Here is a 15093-nt window from a genome sequence, read left to right as displayed (position 1 = left end):
TGCGGCATCGGCCCTGTTCCGAGGCACGTGTCTGCACTGAGCTCCCTGGGTCTCCCTTTACAAAGCAGACCGGAATAGCCCGGAGCGATCTCAAAAAGAAAGTTGGGTGACCCGGCCTGTGGATGCTCTGCTCCTCGTGTATCTTCTCAAATTAAATTCCAAAAATATGATCCATGCAAACTTGTTTGGTGTTGGGAGTTGGTTGGGAGAGCAGGGAGGACATGATAGCTTCAAGGGCGTTATGGCCTTGTGAGAAGGCTTGGGGAGAAAGAGGGGCAGTGGGGCAGAGACTAGGCATCGAGGGTCCCGAGTCCTCACGATGTCTGCGTATTGTTGAACTGTTTATTTGAGTGGAAGGCAGCCAGTCATTTGTTGTACCATGTCTGGATTATCCAGTCGTATTATTCCATGAATGCAGTTGGGGTATAAATGGTAATACAGTTGTACTCAGTTGTTAACTTATACCGTGTAGTCTCCGAGTTTCACCATCCTGCTCCTGCATATGGCACCTGAACAGGGACCCGGCTGTGATTGATGACAATCAAGGAATGATCAGGAAGTGTTTCTGCAGGGGAAAGGATGGCAGCCAGGAGCTCACCAAAGCTGCCATTGACAAACAACATAGTGTTTGAGCTAGCACTGTCTTTGTTTCTGAGTTTCCTAGAGAAGCAGGTGGTGAAGCTCGGGGTGAAAACACTGTCAACACTGGTTGCGGCAGGTTGGGCTGAAGGGGGCATCTGCAATGATGTACCCCAGGGTGGGGGGAATGGTCAGCCATTTTGCAGGACGCAGTGCTGGAAGGTGAATGGGCTGTGTTAGGGGAGTTATCCAACAGTGCATTCCCAAGTCAGATTTCTGTTTGAGCCTACAGCCTGTTAGTGGTCCATTTCAGACTTGCTTGATAGGTCCTCAGATACTTAGCTGATCGGAATTGTTTCCTGAGTTTATTAGTTATCGGAGTGTTGAGTGTCGCACTAGTTTGTCTGTTAGTAATCTTTCTGCATGCTTAATTAAAAATTTAAGCGTCACTCTTCCATGGGATCTGCAGGAATTGAATTTATTAGGGTCAAAAGCTGTGGGAGCAATGCCAGTGAATGGGTCAGCATGTTTGATCTTTGGCAGTGAAACACCCAATTGGTTGTCGAGAGAACTTGCTAGAAAAATATCAGGTGGCACCAACCTCACCCCAAAATTAGGTGATTTTTCTAGCCCAATCAAGAACTGTTGGTGTGGTTGGCGTAATGATACAGCAGGAAACAAGCAGCCAAAGTGTGCTGTCCCATATGGGACTACAAAAAAGGGGAACTATGGTGGACCATATTTATGGAATAATGAGAGTGCTAAAGCATTGCCCCTGGATATATTCCTGATCTGTGGAATGGTATTCCTGTGGATGCTCAGTGTGGGCCATGTTGTCTAGGAAGATTAATGCTTTTGGCTCATCAGCATTGAGATATAGCTGAGCTGATTACTAATCTTGTATCACCACTGACATCAAGCTGACAGAGACGATTGCTCCCTTCTGCTTGTAATGACTGGGCTGAACTATGGTTTCTCCCTGCTAAAACTTTGCATCACTCCTGTGACCTGGCTTTGTTGCTGGACATGCTGTGAAGCAGATTGAGAGACTTGCTTGTTGGGCTGAAAAACAAGCCAAGTCACAAGGCCAGGCTGTTCCTGAGTGCTCTAAGGTGGGCCATAGGGGAAGAAGACCAGTGTGGATGAAATGGGAACTATTGTTGAGAGTCTGGAAGAAAAAGAGAGCTTGTGTCCTGTGGAAGAAGGGACAGGCTACTTGGGGAGATTACAAGGAAGCTGCTAAGGTATACAGGGCAAAAGTTAGGAAGGCAAAACCCAACCTGAACTCGCATTGGCCACTGCAGTAAAAGAGAATAAGAAATCGTTTTACAAATGTATCAGTGGTAAGAGAGGAACCAAGGAGAATTTCCATCCTTTACTTCATGCAGTGGGGAATATGACCAGTGATCATAAGGAGAAGGCTTACTACAACTAGTTTATTTATTGATGTTTTGGCATCTATGGTGGTTAAGACCCCCAGTCCCATCCCACACATATTGATCACATCTCTTCTCCGTTGTCTTGGGGAGCTGAGCTTTCACCTAAGTAACCAGTTATCCATCCTGTATAGGTCCTCCACCAGAATGGTGAACAGAATTGTTTGATTGCAGAGATACCAGTTTTTATCAGTTAATTTATTCCTTTAAGGAACCCTGTGAGATGAAATAACACTTGTTGGGCAGTCCTTCTGACTGTGTTTGGTCCAATTTAATCAATTTGTGGGGATACAATTTTCTTCTCATTTGGTGCAGATATAACTATACTAAACCTGGTACGGTCCGTCTTAAATCCCAGACATAGTCCGCCTCTTGACTCAAGACATGGGTCTCCTGGTGTTTCAGCCTATCTGCATTGTGGTAAATAAAGTGGTCCTGTCCATCTTGAGCCTTGTTTGTGTTTTTCCTTCTCTGAGGTCTTGACGGAGTGTCTGTTTTGTGACAATGTGGGAAAATGTACATTGGGCAAAATGGCACCTTAGCTTTCTTCAGGTTACAACTTGTTTGAGATTCCAGGAAGCTGATACTGATTCTTGTTTAAAAAATAAAAGAGTGCGATTAGTACATTAGTTTTTAGTACATTACTAAAACAGTGAGCAAGTTGTGAGGAGGTTTTCTGAAATTGACTTGTTCTGGAAACTTTTGACCTGTCGTTTTAATCAGCAAAAGCATAATTGTCCCCAGATGTTCCATGCTTTATTTTCCCTGGACTTCCTGAGGTTGTGGTGGATGTCAGGTCTGGGAGACTTAGATTTTTTTGTCTGAAGCTCTTTCTGTAGTTTGTTCTTTTCCAGGGTCTTTTGCAAACTGTGAGAAGGATTTTTCTGCTTCAGAAAACATACTTTTCTCCCATGTTCTATTTTTATATATTTATGATGTATTTATTAACTGAATTAACTTACATTAACTTTCCAGAACTCTCCAGCAATATATGCCATTTGTTCATTGTTCCTGGATTTCCAGCGGTATTCTCAATGAAGTCCTTTATGCCCTTCCAAATCTAGACATCTGGGCTGGATAATGTATTGATGTTGATGGACAAGCAATTTACAGTAACCTCTTATGACACCTTTTGTTTTTTTTAATAGCTTTCTGAATTATAAGTGACATGCTGGTGGAACTGAACATCTAATCTCCAGATACCGTCATAGTATTAACCATGGCATCTGAGGCTGCTCAGAGTTTTCTTCAGCCGCTCTCTTCTTGGTTGTCTCAAATATACGAAGCTATCCAACAAGCAGGAGACTCTATATCTGCTTCATTGCTGAATTTGAGTGGAGTGGGTCGTGAGTCAGAAGAAGGTAGAAACCAGGGCTTGGAGGTCAGTGGAGTATCTTATGAGGATTATTCTGTGGAATCAGAAGATGAAGGACACATGGACCTGCGGGATGACGAATACATATGCCCTGGAGAAGATGGTCACATTGCAGGTCGTGATCTTGCTTCACAGGCCCTCCCTTGTGGCTCTGACATGAGTCTACAGAGGCAAAAATGGGTTAAAAATACCTCCAGCTTACCAGGCCAGTGTGTTGAAAGGACCGAGCCTTTGGCTGCCAATGGATCGCATTGGATGAACGAAGATCTCCAGCCACTTCCCACCATCTCTGAAGATGAAGGTGAGCCCTCTGCGAGGATGAGAGGCCATGATCACAGCATCAGCATGGATGGCTCTTTAGAAATTAATAAAGACAAGGCAAGTTTTGCAGGTAAGCAGCTAGCAAACACTTAGATTTCTCATCTCTGGTATTGATTGGATGTAGTAGCATATCTCCTCATTTTGTTGAGTGTAGTCTTTGTTTCTCACCGTTAAATAAAACCTCATCAAAAATCCCAGAGAAAAATCTAACCTTTCCCTATTCCCTTTCCATTTCTTTCCTTATCCATGAAAATGATCTACTTGAAATTAGTGGAAATTTTCAGGATTAAATGCTGTATATTAAATACCAGTCAGGGCCTGTTGCAGCAGCATGGAGCATTTTTGTACGCCCACCATGTTTTGTTTCAGGTAACAGGATCTTTTGAAGGGAGTGTTTAGCCTTAAGCCTTTGCTTTGAGAACCATCTGCCTTTTCATCATTGCTATTAAAGATATATATGTAGTCTCAAACCTTGTTTCATTGTGCCAGGAATCTCAAGATGTTACTGTGCCATGTGCTGCAAAATGCTCTTCTAAAAAGCCAGTTGTATCTCATGATCTTATGGATGACAGGCTCCCAAATCACTTTCCCTCTCTCCCACCACCACCACCAGCTTTTTGATTTAAAATGACAAGGACAGCAGCCAGGAGATTATGGGATGGATAAATGAATTCGGTATTTTCAGTTTTAATTAAACCTAACTATGACTTCTTATCATTAGGTGACATGAACAGCTTCTCAGGTACTTGTGCTCAGGACTGAACCTCAGCCACTGGACTTTTATTCATTAGATCCCACTGTAGATGTGGCTAGAGGTTCCTTGGTTCGCAGAAAATGAGTGGAGATGTGTGTTCCAACCAAATGTTTGAAATAGGATGTTGAAGTTATTGAAAATGTTTGCTTTAAAATGGCCAAGAGCTTTTCACTAAGAGTTCTTTCACCAAGAACCTTTCTACTTCTAGGGAAGTGTTACTTATTTAGCCTTTTCAGTGTGGACTGTCAAAGTTTAGGCTTTCTGGTTTTGCTTTTAATAGGAATATCAGGCTAAAGTTATAAACTTCAGCTGCATTCTTTGGCTGTTAAAATTAGCTCCTTTCCTTATTACTGTCTGGGGAGCAGTATGTGCCAAATGTGTTCTGGTGGTGACCACCAGGTCTTTGTCCTGTCTCTGGACCCGTACCTATATTCACAGAGGATGGGAGAAAAGGTTGTGAGTTCTCAGAGAGCTGAGGGCCAAGAATGGCTTGCTGCCACTGTCAAAGCAGTTTCTCACCTGCTGTGTTATCTGCAGGGACATCTGAAGATCAAGGTTCTTAAAAGCATGTGGATGGATGAGATGGGCTCATGGTAGAGAGACACTGAGAGGTACTGGAGTAACCTGTCACTGCAGCAGAAGAGAATTGCTGCGAACCTTTTCCCAGCTGAGAGCAGATGCTGACCAAGTTGCTGTTGCTGGGCTCTTGTTTATTTATAAGCTTTCCTTCTTAGTGACTGTCTGGAGCTGTTGAGGACTAGGAGGCTGACTTTACAGAGCTTGCCAGCACCTACATTGGTGCAGCCTGGAGCTCTCTGCTTCCACACAAAGTGCTTCAGAAGGCCCTGCATAGCTTTTTACTCCACAGGGAATGTCACTCTAAATGCTTAAAAGTGGTCTTTTATCCCTTTATCTCTGCACTGCACTGTACAGAAGGCGATCCGGTGCCCTCAAGACATGACAGTCATGAAGTTGGCTGCTTGAGGGCTGGGACCTGGTGCCTTTTATTCCTCAGAACTCTCCAAGTTGTATAATAGGGAAGAAGGTGCTGAACAGTGATTTGAAAATGTCTTCCAAAATGCACTCGCGCTCTTTGTATTTCATGTATTTCTTTATATTTCCTTTTTTTCCCCTTCAGATTCATTCTCTAACATCAAGAGTATGAACTCTTGTGATGATAACCTAGACATGCAGAGAGGCTGTAATACCCTGAGCACTTAAAATTTCAGTCGTGGATTAAAACGATCAAGAGAAGATGTTTGAGGTATCCTTATTTCTGTTAGCTTTGTTACCTAACCCTAAGTGACAACATAAGTGAGCATATGGACTTGCTGACATTCAGCAAAGGCATTCGGTAGCATCAGTATTAGCTTTGAGCATTTTTCCTTGCATTTGGCATATTTTCTTCATTTCTAGAAAATACGTTTTATATTCTTTCAGAACATTGCATCTTGACTTTATTTCACTTAATGTACCATATTTCTCTCCACAATAGAATATTTTAAAGCTAAATTGGCACAAAACAGTTGCAATGCTGAATGCTTTTTGTTGCCATGGAAATATTCCTGGGCACTTACTGACGACCTGGTTGCCAATAGTAATGTAACAGAGAAAATAGATATGCTTCATTTAGCAGCCACTGGTGATTAAAGAGCCACAGAAACCCGTTACAAGCTCATTCCAGTATATAGTTTATTAGGTTTAAGAGAAGAGAAAACCACACCCCAGAGGAGAATAATTTTTTCTCTCAAAAAAAAAAAAGATTCAAAACAAAATGCAGTTTTTTGTGACTCCTAAACTTACTGTGTGCTTCTGAGACAAAACAAAACTGCAGTTAAAAACCATCATTACCCATCTTCTTTTTATCAAGTATGTTTTTGATTGCATTTTTGCCTCCTAAAAAAATATGTCCTAGCTTCCTGAGTAGCTTTTCTGAGGCTTCAAAGCAGCAAACACATTACTGAAAACCATTTTTCAGCTTAGGGATCTAAGATAGAATTCGAGCAGTGAGGTTCTGGGGTTTGTAAATCAAATGTCTGTTAGATCGTAGAATCACCAAGGTTGGAAAAGGCCGTTCATTCTATCTGTCCACCTATCACCACTATTCCCCACTAACCTGTGTCCCTCTCTACAACACTTCTCTAAACACGTCTCTAAACATGTCTCCAAACGTTTCTGAACACAGTGCTGAGACACTGAGGCGTGCTAATCAGCAGGGTGCTGGTTTGGCTGCTGCTGAGTCCCAGTCAGTACTTCAGCGATGCTAGTAATGTTGTGCCAAGTTGAAAAACAAATGCAGGGAAAAGTTTTTCACTTCAGATGTTTTTGAGCCATGAGTTTAAAATGAATGAAGTTGCTCAGTAGCGCAGGCTGCTTGGTGTAAGAGGTTAGCGATGGGAATGCAGCCCCTTCCACGCGTGCAGATCCCTGCTGGCATTTGCAGAGCATGTAATTGTAAATTACACATTTACAGTTTGTCACAAATACAGATGAACTTGCTCTTTCAGCTTCCTTGAGACCATCCCTTGCTGTCTAACCTCAGTGTTGTCCATCTCAGGATGGATAGGGAGCAGCTTTTTGCATCCTCCTGCGGCTGAGATGCTGCTATCAGCTGACTGGGGGTGGCTGCTGAGAGTGTGGCTGCCAAATCTATCATTGCACATTTGGCTTAAGAGTTGGAAAAAACCAGCAGAGCAATAAGGCACTTCTAAAAGTAGTGCACTGCTAACAGAGGGGAAGAGCAGGTCTGTTTCTCAGCCTGGTTCTATTATAGAAAACCGGTAATAACGAAAAAAGTGAGGAATAGAAATAAGCATTCCATAAGTACAGTGATCTTAATCTGTTTCTTCCTCAGGGCCCATGTCCTTTGCAAACAAAAAGTCAGAGTGACCACTAAGGTAGCGGTTTCAGCAACCACTGCTCTGAAAAGGCATGGGGAGAGACACGCCAGCAGAGCTGAGCCTTCTGAATCAAATGGAGCTATTTTTGCACAGCGAGTTCTGTGATTGAAGAGTCTCCCGAGCTGTCTGACACTGTGTTCATAACACTAGCGTAATATATAGGTGAGCACTACACTTGAATTGCATGAAATCTGTGGAGGTTTTTTTTTCCCATCAATTAGGCAATCTCAAAGCTAGCTAAAGTAAATTTTTTGACCTTAGAATGCTAGGAGGTTTGATGTCCTAATAGGAATCTTGTCTAGATGGCCAGATATCTCTCTTCAATACATGTAGCAGGAGGCACACCTCTGAGGCTCTGGGAATTTTAAAACTAGAGAGCACTATTGCATTTACTTACCTTGGCCTCCAGCTTAACAGGGGTCATTGATTTTTGCCAGTAATTGCTGTAGTGGAAGAAATTATTCTTTCTGCTGTACGTGAACAATCCTGACCTCAGTAAATGACCTTTCATACAGCTAGGAAGTCCTAGCCAAGAAGTGAGTTTTCATTAGGTCCTGTAGTCCCATGTAGCAAAATAGACCCGTAAGAAAAATATGTTGCTTGTGCGATAAATCAAACTTTAGTGTGAACCCGAAGCTAAAATAGATAGATGGTCTGTTTCCATTTGAAGATTCAAAGTGCCGATGTTTTTTATTACCTGTCTGGTTATAGAGCCAGCCAGCGCTCCAGCCAGAATGCAGTCCTATAAAATCAGTGCCTGCACTCCAAGCAGGACATTTAAAGAGGCTACAGTGAATTGACAGCAGCGCTGAGTGAAGGAAAGCAAAGACAGATAGCGGGCAAAAGCACTTCACAGAAAATACTCCTGGTTGCTCAAGTGGGAGAAAGCATAACGTGAAGTGCAGACATGAGCTTGCATTGAATGCTTTATCTCTGTAAAACTCAGGATTGCTTAGAAAGTACTTGTGTGCAGACTTTTGTCCACGTGAAGCTGGCACCGTGGCCCTTTCTGTATTTCAAATACTAATTTGCAGTTGCATCTTTTAAAGGTTCAGATTTTGGTGGCTTGGATTTTCACCGAGTTCCTTGTCTAGCAGGCGAGGCTTCCTCCTGCCCAGTTTCTTAAGGGGCTTCAGGAGTGATACTCATTTAAGGGGTATCTGTTGTCTGTGCTTGCTATCTAGAAGGTTGCATAAGCTGTATGGAGAAAGGTTTATTTAAAAAAGGAAGAAATAGATGTCGCCATTCAGCACAGTTGCAGAACAAATTGTGTGTGAGCGTGTGTGTTTGTGCATGTATTTTCTAATCCACTTTTGCTAAGTGGCATCCTCTTCCCACTCCCCATATGGCAGTTGCGACTCCGTCTTCCTCTGGGAAGGTTGTTTAGGGCTCAGGAGGCTTCATTTGCCAATAAGCAGAATCTTGGCAGCATCTGGGAAGTGCTGCCTCTCCTAGAAACCCTGCCTCCTCACCTTCCATCTCCTACTACGGGTGAGGCAGGTGTGAATGATCTCACCGTGCTGTGCTGGAGGTTACATGCAGGCATACTAGCATCACTCTGTGCAGAGCTCGAGCATAGTATTTCTGTGAGCTGATGCAAACAGTAGTACTTTTTTGTCTTTACGTTTGCAGTCATTGCTGGTTTGGCCTGCTTTGTACAAGGCTGCTCATGCAAACCCATGACTGCAGGCAAATGCTTGCAGAAGTGAATGATCGTTAGGACTGCTGAAAGCGTGGATAATCATTCTCTGTTTCTTCCTAACATCTCTGTATTGCACTCATGTGAAGCTATATGAGATGGGTTCACCCTTCCAAAAGATGAGCTGATGGTGGTCCTCATCTTTTGCTAAAGATAGGGGTTTGGGTATGAATATCTTTTTCCCAATTAATTTCAGGCTCTTGTAATGATCTGTTGGTAGCACGCATCATCTTGTGTGTCCTAGTAGTCTCTTGAAACACAACCATAGTAACCAAGGGAAAAGACCAAAGTGAAAGTAAAGGGAGCAGATTGAATTCATGGAGGAAAAAATGTGCAGTTTTATAAGTGGCAGATGGCTGTATTGTGCCAGTGGGGATCTTCTGGGTAATGAGGAAGATGTGGTTGAGCTGTACCTCTGCAGATGCTGTTTGCATGGTTCTCATGCAGTTACCTCTGATTGAGGGAGGTTTCATCAACACCAATTTGTAGAACAATCGTGGAAGACTTGGGTTGAATTTCCAACCAGTCCATAGAAAAGCCTGTAGAAAATCCTTTGAAGTAAATGATTTTTAATCAGCGATGCTCTCATGCCTTTCACACCCCACCAGAAAGTTCCCCGACACTCAGGCAAGCATTCCCTGTCTGGAACTTGGCATTGGTGCATGATGAAGCATCCCTGGAAGCACTATATTGGGCGTGAGTGAGTGCCCACACAAACCGTGTGCTCTGAGCTCAGAGACAGTGCGTTCCTCAGGCTCAGGGAGAGTGGAGCCCATACAGTGTATACATAGCAGCTTAATCCACGTCGGAGTGTTCTTCAGCTAGTAGTTGAGAGTTATGGTGCTAAAGAGAAACCTCTTGAGTTTGGATTAATGAGAGCACTGAGGTTTGCTGAAGCTCTGTGTCATAGGGTCGATTTTGGGGTCTAGACCTCTTACTGTAAGTGATATGCTGTAGCTATAAAGCTGTTGGGCCCAGGAGTCATCTTGCAGATGTCAGTAGCTTGCTATTTTATAATTGTCAGACATAAAACTGTGGCTGAGATGTGCTGTCTTTCCTGGGTCACAGGTTATGCTACTTCCCATACCTGGCTTCACAGGCATGCTGCTGTATGGTGCCTTGAATTAGCTCCTCGCTTCCCTTAATAGTTATGTGTCCCTTCCTTATTGCTTTAATTCAGGTGAGCCTTCCACAGGTTGCCCAGAGAGGTGATGGATGTCTCATCCCTAGAGATATGCAAGGCCAGGTTAGATGGGACCCTGGGCGATTTGTTCTAGTGCTTGATGTAGCAGCCAGCAACCCAGCTTGCAGCAGGGAGGTTGGAAATTGATGAACCTCGAGGTCTCTTCCAACCCAAGCCATTCTATGACTCCACATGGTCGCTAAAGCTGAAGCAAGGAGAAATAGGGATAAAGAAGGAGGACAATACCATCTGCTTTGGGTGACATTGCTGGTTGCAAACGCATGAGTATTTGGTTTCACATCCTTGCCTGCTGCTGCTACCCAGAGCTGTGATTTTCCCAGGAAAATGGAGGTGTTACAGCAGTGATACAGGAGGGCTGTGGTAAATGAACCCTGTGGTAGCAAACAGAAAGTTTCAATTAGAAAAAATAGTGGGAAAATGAATGTCTGCCTTGTTGCGATGCAGTAGTTATCCGTAGCAACCCCAAACAAATCTCTTTGCGAAGGAGTTGATTTCCACCCTGTTAATCAGCAAACAAAGACTTGTGGGTGTGAAGCTGATGGTTACGCATTGAGTGCAACGAATGGCCTGTAATCAGCATGCATGTGCTGGATCTAGCTGCTTCTAAGTGTGGCACAGAGAAACCAAGCAGTCCTGGCTCTGCTGGGTACCCCCTTGGCCAGCTTGATTTCTGTGAGGAGGCAGGCCATTTTCTGGAAGAAGGCAGTGCCACTTCAGATGAATGTCCTTATAGCTTTGTACAGAGACAAAGTGGCTCTTGCATTAGAACTAGTGCCAAGCCAAATAAGAAATGAGCACTGGGAAAGCTGAAGGAGTTCCACCTGTTGGAGTACAAAGACTGCTAGAGAAGACATTGTGAAAATGATGCTTATAAAAAGAGAAGATCTTACCCCTGTAAGATCATCCAGTTCCAATCTCCTCCCATAGGCAGGAGCACATCCCTCCAGACCAGGTTTCTCACAGCCCCATGCAGCCTGGCTTTGGTTGCTTCCAGGGAGGGGGCATTCACAGCCTCACTGGGCAACCATTCCAGTGTCTCACCACCCTCACAGTAAAGAATTTCTAGTCTAAATCTGCCCTCTTCCAGTTTAAATCCATTTCCCCTCATCCTGTCACTACCTTCCCTGACAAAAAATCCCTCCCCAGCTTTCCTGTGTTCCCCCTTCAGGTACTGGGATGCCACTATAAGGTCCCCCTGGTGTCTTCTCTTTGGCAGGCTGAAAAGCCCCAGCTCTGAGCCTGTACTTGTAGGGGGAAGTGCTCCAGCCCTCTGACCATCTTTGTGTCTCTCCTCTGGAGCTGCTCTTAACAACTCCATCCTGGTGCAAGCAGAGCATCTGCAGTTGGAAGGGACTTTCTTGCCTTTGCAGCCACATGTCATCTTCAAGCAGCCTGGCCGAGGGGTGTGCAATGACTCATGGGTGCAGCTGTGTCCACACCACAGGGGTTTCTGGCTTAGCAGCATCTCCTACAGCATGCAGTCTTTTGTCTTCCACTTCTCCGCAAGTCCTGGGCCTGTGCTAATAAATCCCAGTGACACAAATGAAGCCTGACTCATGCTTGCTCCACATGTGGAACATAAAGTAGGTGCTTCTTGGCTGCCATTTCCTTTTGCTATGGAAGAACCTTAGGCAACAAAGTGAAAGTTAGCTTGAAGCTGAATCTCATGTTCCTATTTTTATAACCAAATTTCAAAGTAGGGGAAAGGCAACAGGAAAAGATGTTGATTTTCATGCTGTTTTCTGTGGGCAGTTCTCTATTTCTTTGCACAGCAGCATGTAGAATTGGAGTTTATTGCTCTGACTGCCATATTGTTTGGCTGTGGACGTGCTTGATGATCAGAACCAATTACTGCAATTGGTCTTTTTTCTGATTATCCCTTGACTTTTCTGTTGGCTTTCTGCTTTCTGTTGGAAATTTCCCCTGGCATTAACGCTGTCGAATAGTGGTTCTGCATGTGTGAGGATGAGGTGGATGTTTCTGCTGTGTAAACTGAAGGCTTTTCAGTGACCAGACTGCATTTCCAAATAGTTTTGAGCATAAATGAATGCAAGGATGCCCTAGTTCCTACTCAGACCCATAAATCAGGTAGTTGCATTGCTCTGTACTTTGATTTGAAACCCAAGGTTGGCTGGTTGATACCAAGAGTGAGAACACACCAGACTGAAGATGCTGTGTAGATGAGAGCTGTAGTTAGACAGAAATTGGTAGTGGGAACCCCATGTGCACCATATGTTCCTTAATAAAAGGTTCTTCCTCTGGTCTGAGAACCTCCAACAAACCCACTGTTTGAAGTAAGCCTTTCCAGTTTTCCAGAAGAGGAGGCCTTTTCATTACTCTGTGTGCAGCTCTAGGTTTTGCTGAGTTAGAAACCAGTGCAGATTGCTGTTTCTCTGAACATGAAAACTTTAGGACCAGGCTTCTGTTGCTGCTTCTGTAATAGCAAAGAACTCAGCACAGAGAGCTTCTGGGATCCTCCAAGTGAATGCAGTATGCATAGATGTGCTCATATTGTCTTGGTTATGTGATCAAATTCTTTTCTTCTTTTTTTTTGTATAGCACTTCTGTTTCCTTCATGGCTTGGTTGTTCTCCAATGGAAGTTTTAATTGACTTCAGTAAAACCGAATCAAAGCCTTTATGAAAAAGAAGTGGATGCACAAAGGGCAGCATTAAATGTACAGGAAAGCAGAAATTTGTTAAGTTTTCATTTTTCATCCCAAACCACTATATTGTTTTTTTGTTTTGTTTTTTAACATTCAGGCAGACAGGATGCATGTGGTACATCTATATGTTACACCTACGCTATGTCTTTTATTTGGTAGCTTATTTTCTTGGATCAGCTTTGAGCAAACAGTAAGCTATTGTTTATACTTGGTAATGCTGCAGAGAATTCTTGAATTATTTATTTCATGCAGTTTAGCTTTGTGTGCCTGGGTGCCTGTAGGCTAACTTTGTAACTGATAGGGTGTGTGAAATTTCTGGACAAATACTGGTACTTTGAAATACCTCGCTGGAAAAAGAGGTCACCCTTTTTCCTCCCCCACTGTCATCTCTGGGTAAAAAAAACAAAACCAAAACCAACTCACATGCATCCTTAAGGGCGGTGGGAAGCTGATTTATAAAACAGCTGCTGCATAGAAGTAATTGGGTTGACGTTGCTAGAAATATGTATACGCTACACAACATCTGCAGATCTCAAGATGTATTCATTATCTTTCCAGAATTTAGATCGTAATTACGGGTCCTTTATTTAAGTTTCCATGGTGATATAGAAAATGTTTCCCCCTTGTCCTTTCCTAATCAGGACACTTGTATATTTGAATGGGGAACATTTTGCTCTCCCCTGGGTGAAGTTAGTTTTATTAATATAGAGGTATTAAGCTGACATGAAGCTGTCTGCTGCTCAGGCACTGATTCAACAGCAGACATATCAAGCATTTGCTACAGATTCCCCAGTGCTGGCTGTTTAATTAGCCTGCATGCTTCCAAATGCAAGTAAGAAACAGCATCTAGCATTGTAACAAGCGATGCAGTCACGCTTCAGGTATCTGTGAAGTTGGAGTCAAAGTTAGGAGGCTAATAGTGTATAAAACCTGGCCGAATTCCTCCCTTTACTCAACCGAGACGCAGTAGCTGAATTCAGTGGATGGTAAGTTGGCACTTAGTTTGGCTCAATCCAATCTTCTACATATTAAAACAAAACAAATTTTCTTTTAAAAGAATGTTTCTGAGCTCTATGGAAACAATCAATGAAGCGGTGGTAGTCACAGCCCAATTAAAGCTGCAGTTGAATTGCTAACTTCAGAATTTTGCTACTGATTTACAAAGGAATCCCCCTGGTATTGTTGCAGAGCATTGGTATCTCTCTTCTCTCTTGCACCGCTCAATGTTAAATGACTAAAATACTCCTCAGCTAGGAATGCTGAGAAGTAGCACTGAATTTTCAAGCAGTCTGGAAGTTCAAAGGGATCCTAATGCATGATGAGTGCAGGTTGTATATCCATCCCTGAAGAAGATTTGCCTGGGACTTTTGGCAAACTGAGTCTAAAGCAGACTTGGCTTTAAACTTTTATTTTGTGCCTTAAGTGCTCAGAGGATATTCATGTGTAAGTAGAGGTTACCAGCTTTTCCTGAGCATTCAAATTAATTTTGCAGAGGTAGCGAATTGACTGCACGGTTGGCTGAAAAGGGACATGTAGTTTTATGTCCCCTGGTTATTTAAATAGATTTAGGCCATAGGGTTCCTGCAACTTGAAATAATTTGTATTTAAAGCAGTTTCAAAGAAACTTACTTTGAATAGCTTGTATAAAAAAATAATCAACTTTTACAATAGCTGGTCACAACCATTTACAAACTACTGTCCTATAAAACCATTTTGTTTTTAAATCAGAATAGGAATGTTTAGCTTTAGTGGCGATGCAGTGGCACAGCTGCCCAGGGAGGTGGGGGGGTCAGCGTGGCTGTAGATGATCAAGAACTGTGGAGATGTGGCACTGAGGGGTGTGGGCAGTGGGCATGTAGGGATGGGTTGGTGGTTGGACTGGGTGATCTTAATGGTCTTTTCCAATCTGAATGGTTCTGTGGTTCTGGTAGGCCGTGGCTGGGTGCAGTTTGCTCTGGCACTGTTTTGCTCAGTCTTTCTGCCCAAGGAGCTGTGTGTGCTGACCTCAGAGCGGCAGCAGGAGGGCTTATGGAGTGGTGGATACCATTGTCACCAAGTTTATATTTCAGGATTTAATAGATCTAACTCTGTAAAGACAGGATCTTGCTTCTCTGCTGGAACCCACGTGGTTATTGTGAGATTGGAAGTGAAAAAGTTGCTT

General features: G+C 43.3%; 1 protein-coding gene across 7 annotated transcripts in view; it reads left to right on the top strand.

The window, feature by feature from the left end:
* Positions 1 to 15093, top strand: part of SYT16 (synaptotagmin 16) — a 160929-nt gene that overhangs the window by 117328 nt on the left and 28508 nt on the right. For 5 of the 7 annotated variants that reach the window (XR_014946813.1, XM_015865746.3, XM_032445133.2 and 2 more), the window contains one exon: positions 3164 to 3781. The exons of the other annotated variants lie outside the window; for them this stretch is intronic. Coding sequence is in view for 4 of the 5 variants with exons in the window: in XM_015865746.3 (XP_015721232.2) it covers positions 3235 to 3781 (547 nt within the window). In the remaining variant the exon portion in view is untranslated. The remainder of the gene's footprint in view (positions 1 to 3163; positions 3782 to 15093) is intronic. 7 annotated transcript variants of the gene reach the window in all.

Source organism: Coturnix japonica, chromosome 5, assembly GCF_054131305.1.
Source record: "Coturnix japonica strain WE chromosome 5, WE-NBRP24, whole genome shotgun sequence".
Classification (NCBI taxonomy): domain Eukaryota; kingdom Metazoa; phylum Chordata; class Aves; order Galliformes; family Phasianidae; genus Coturnix; species Coturnix japonica.
This window is presented reverse-complemented; position numbering and strand designations above follow the sequence as displayed.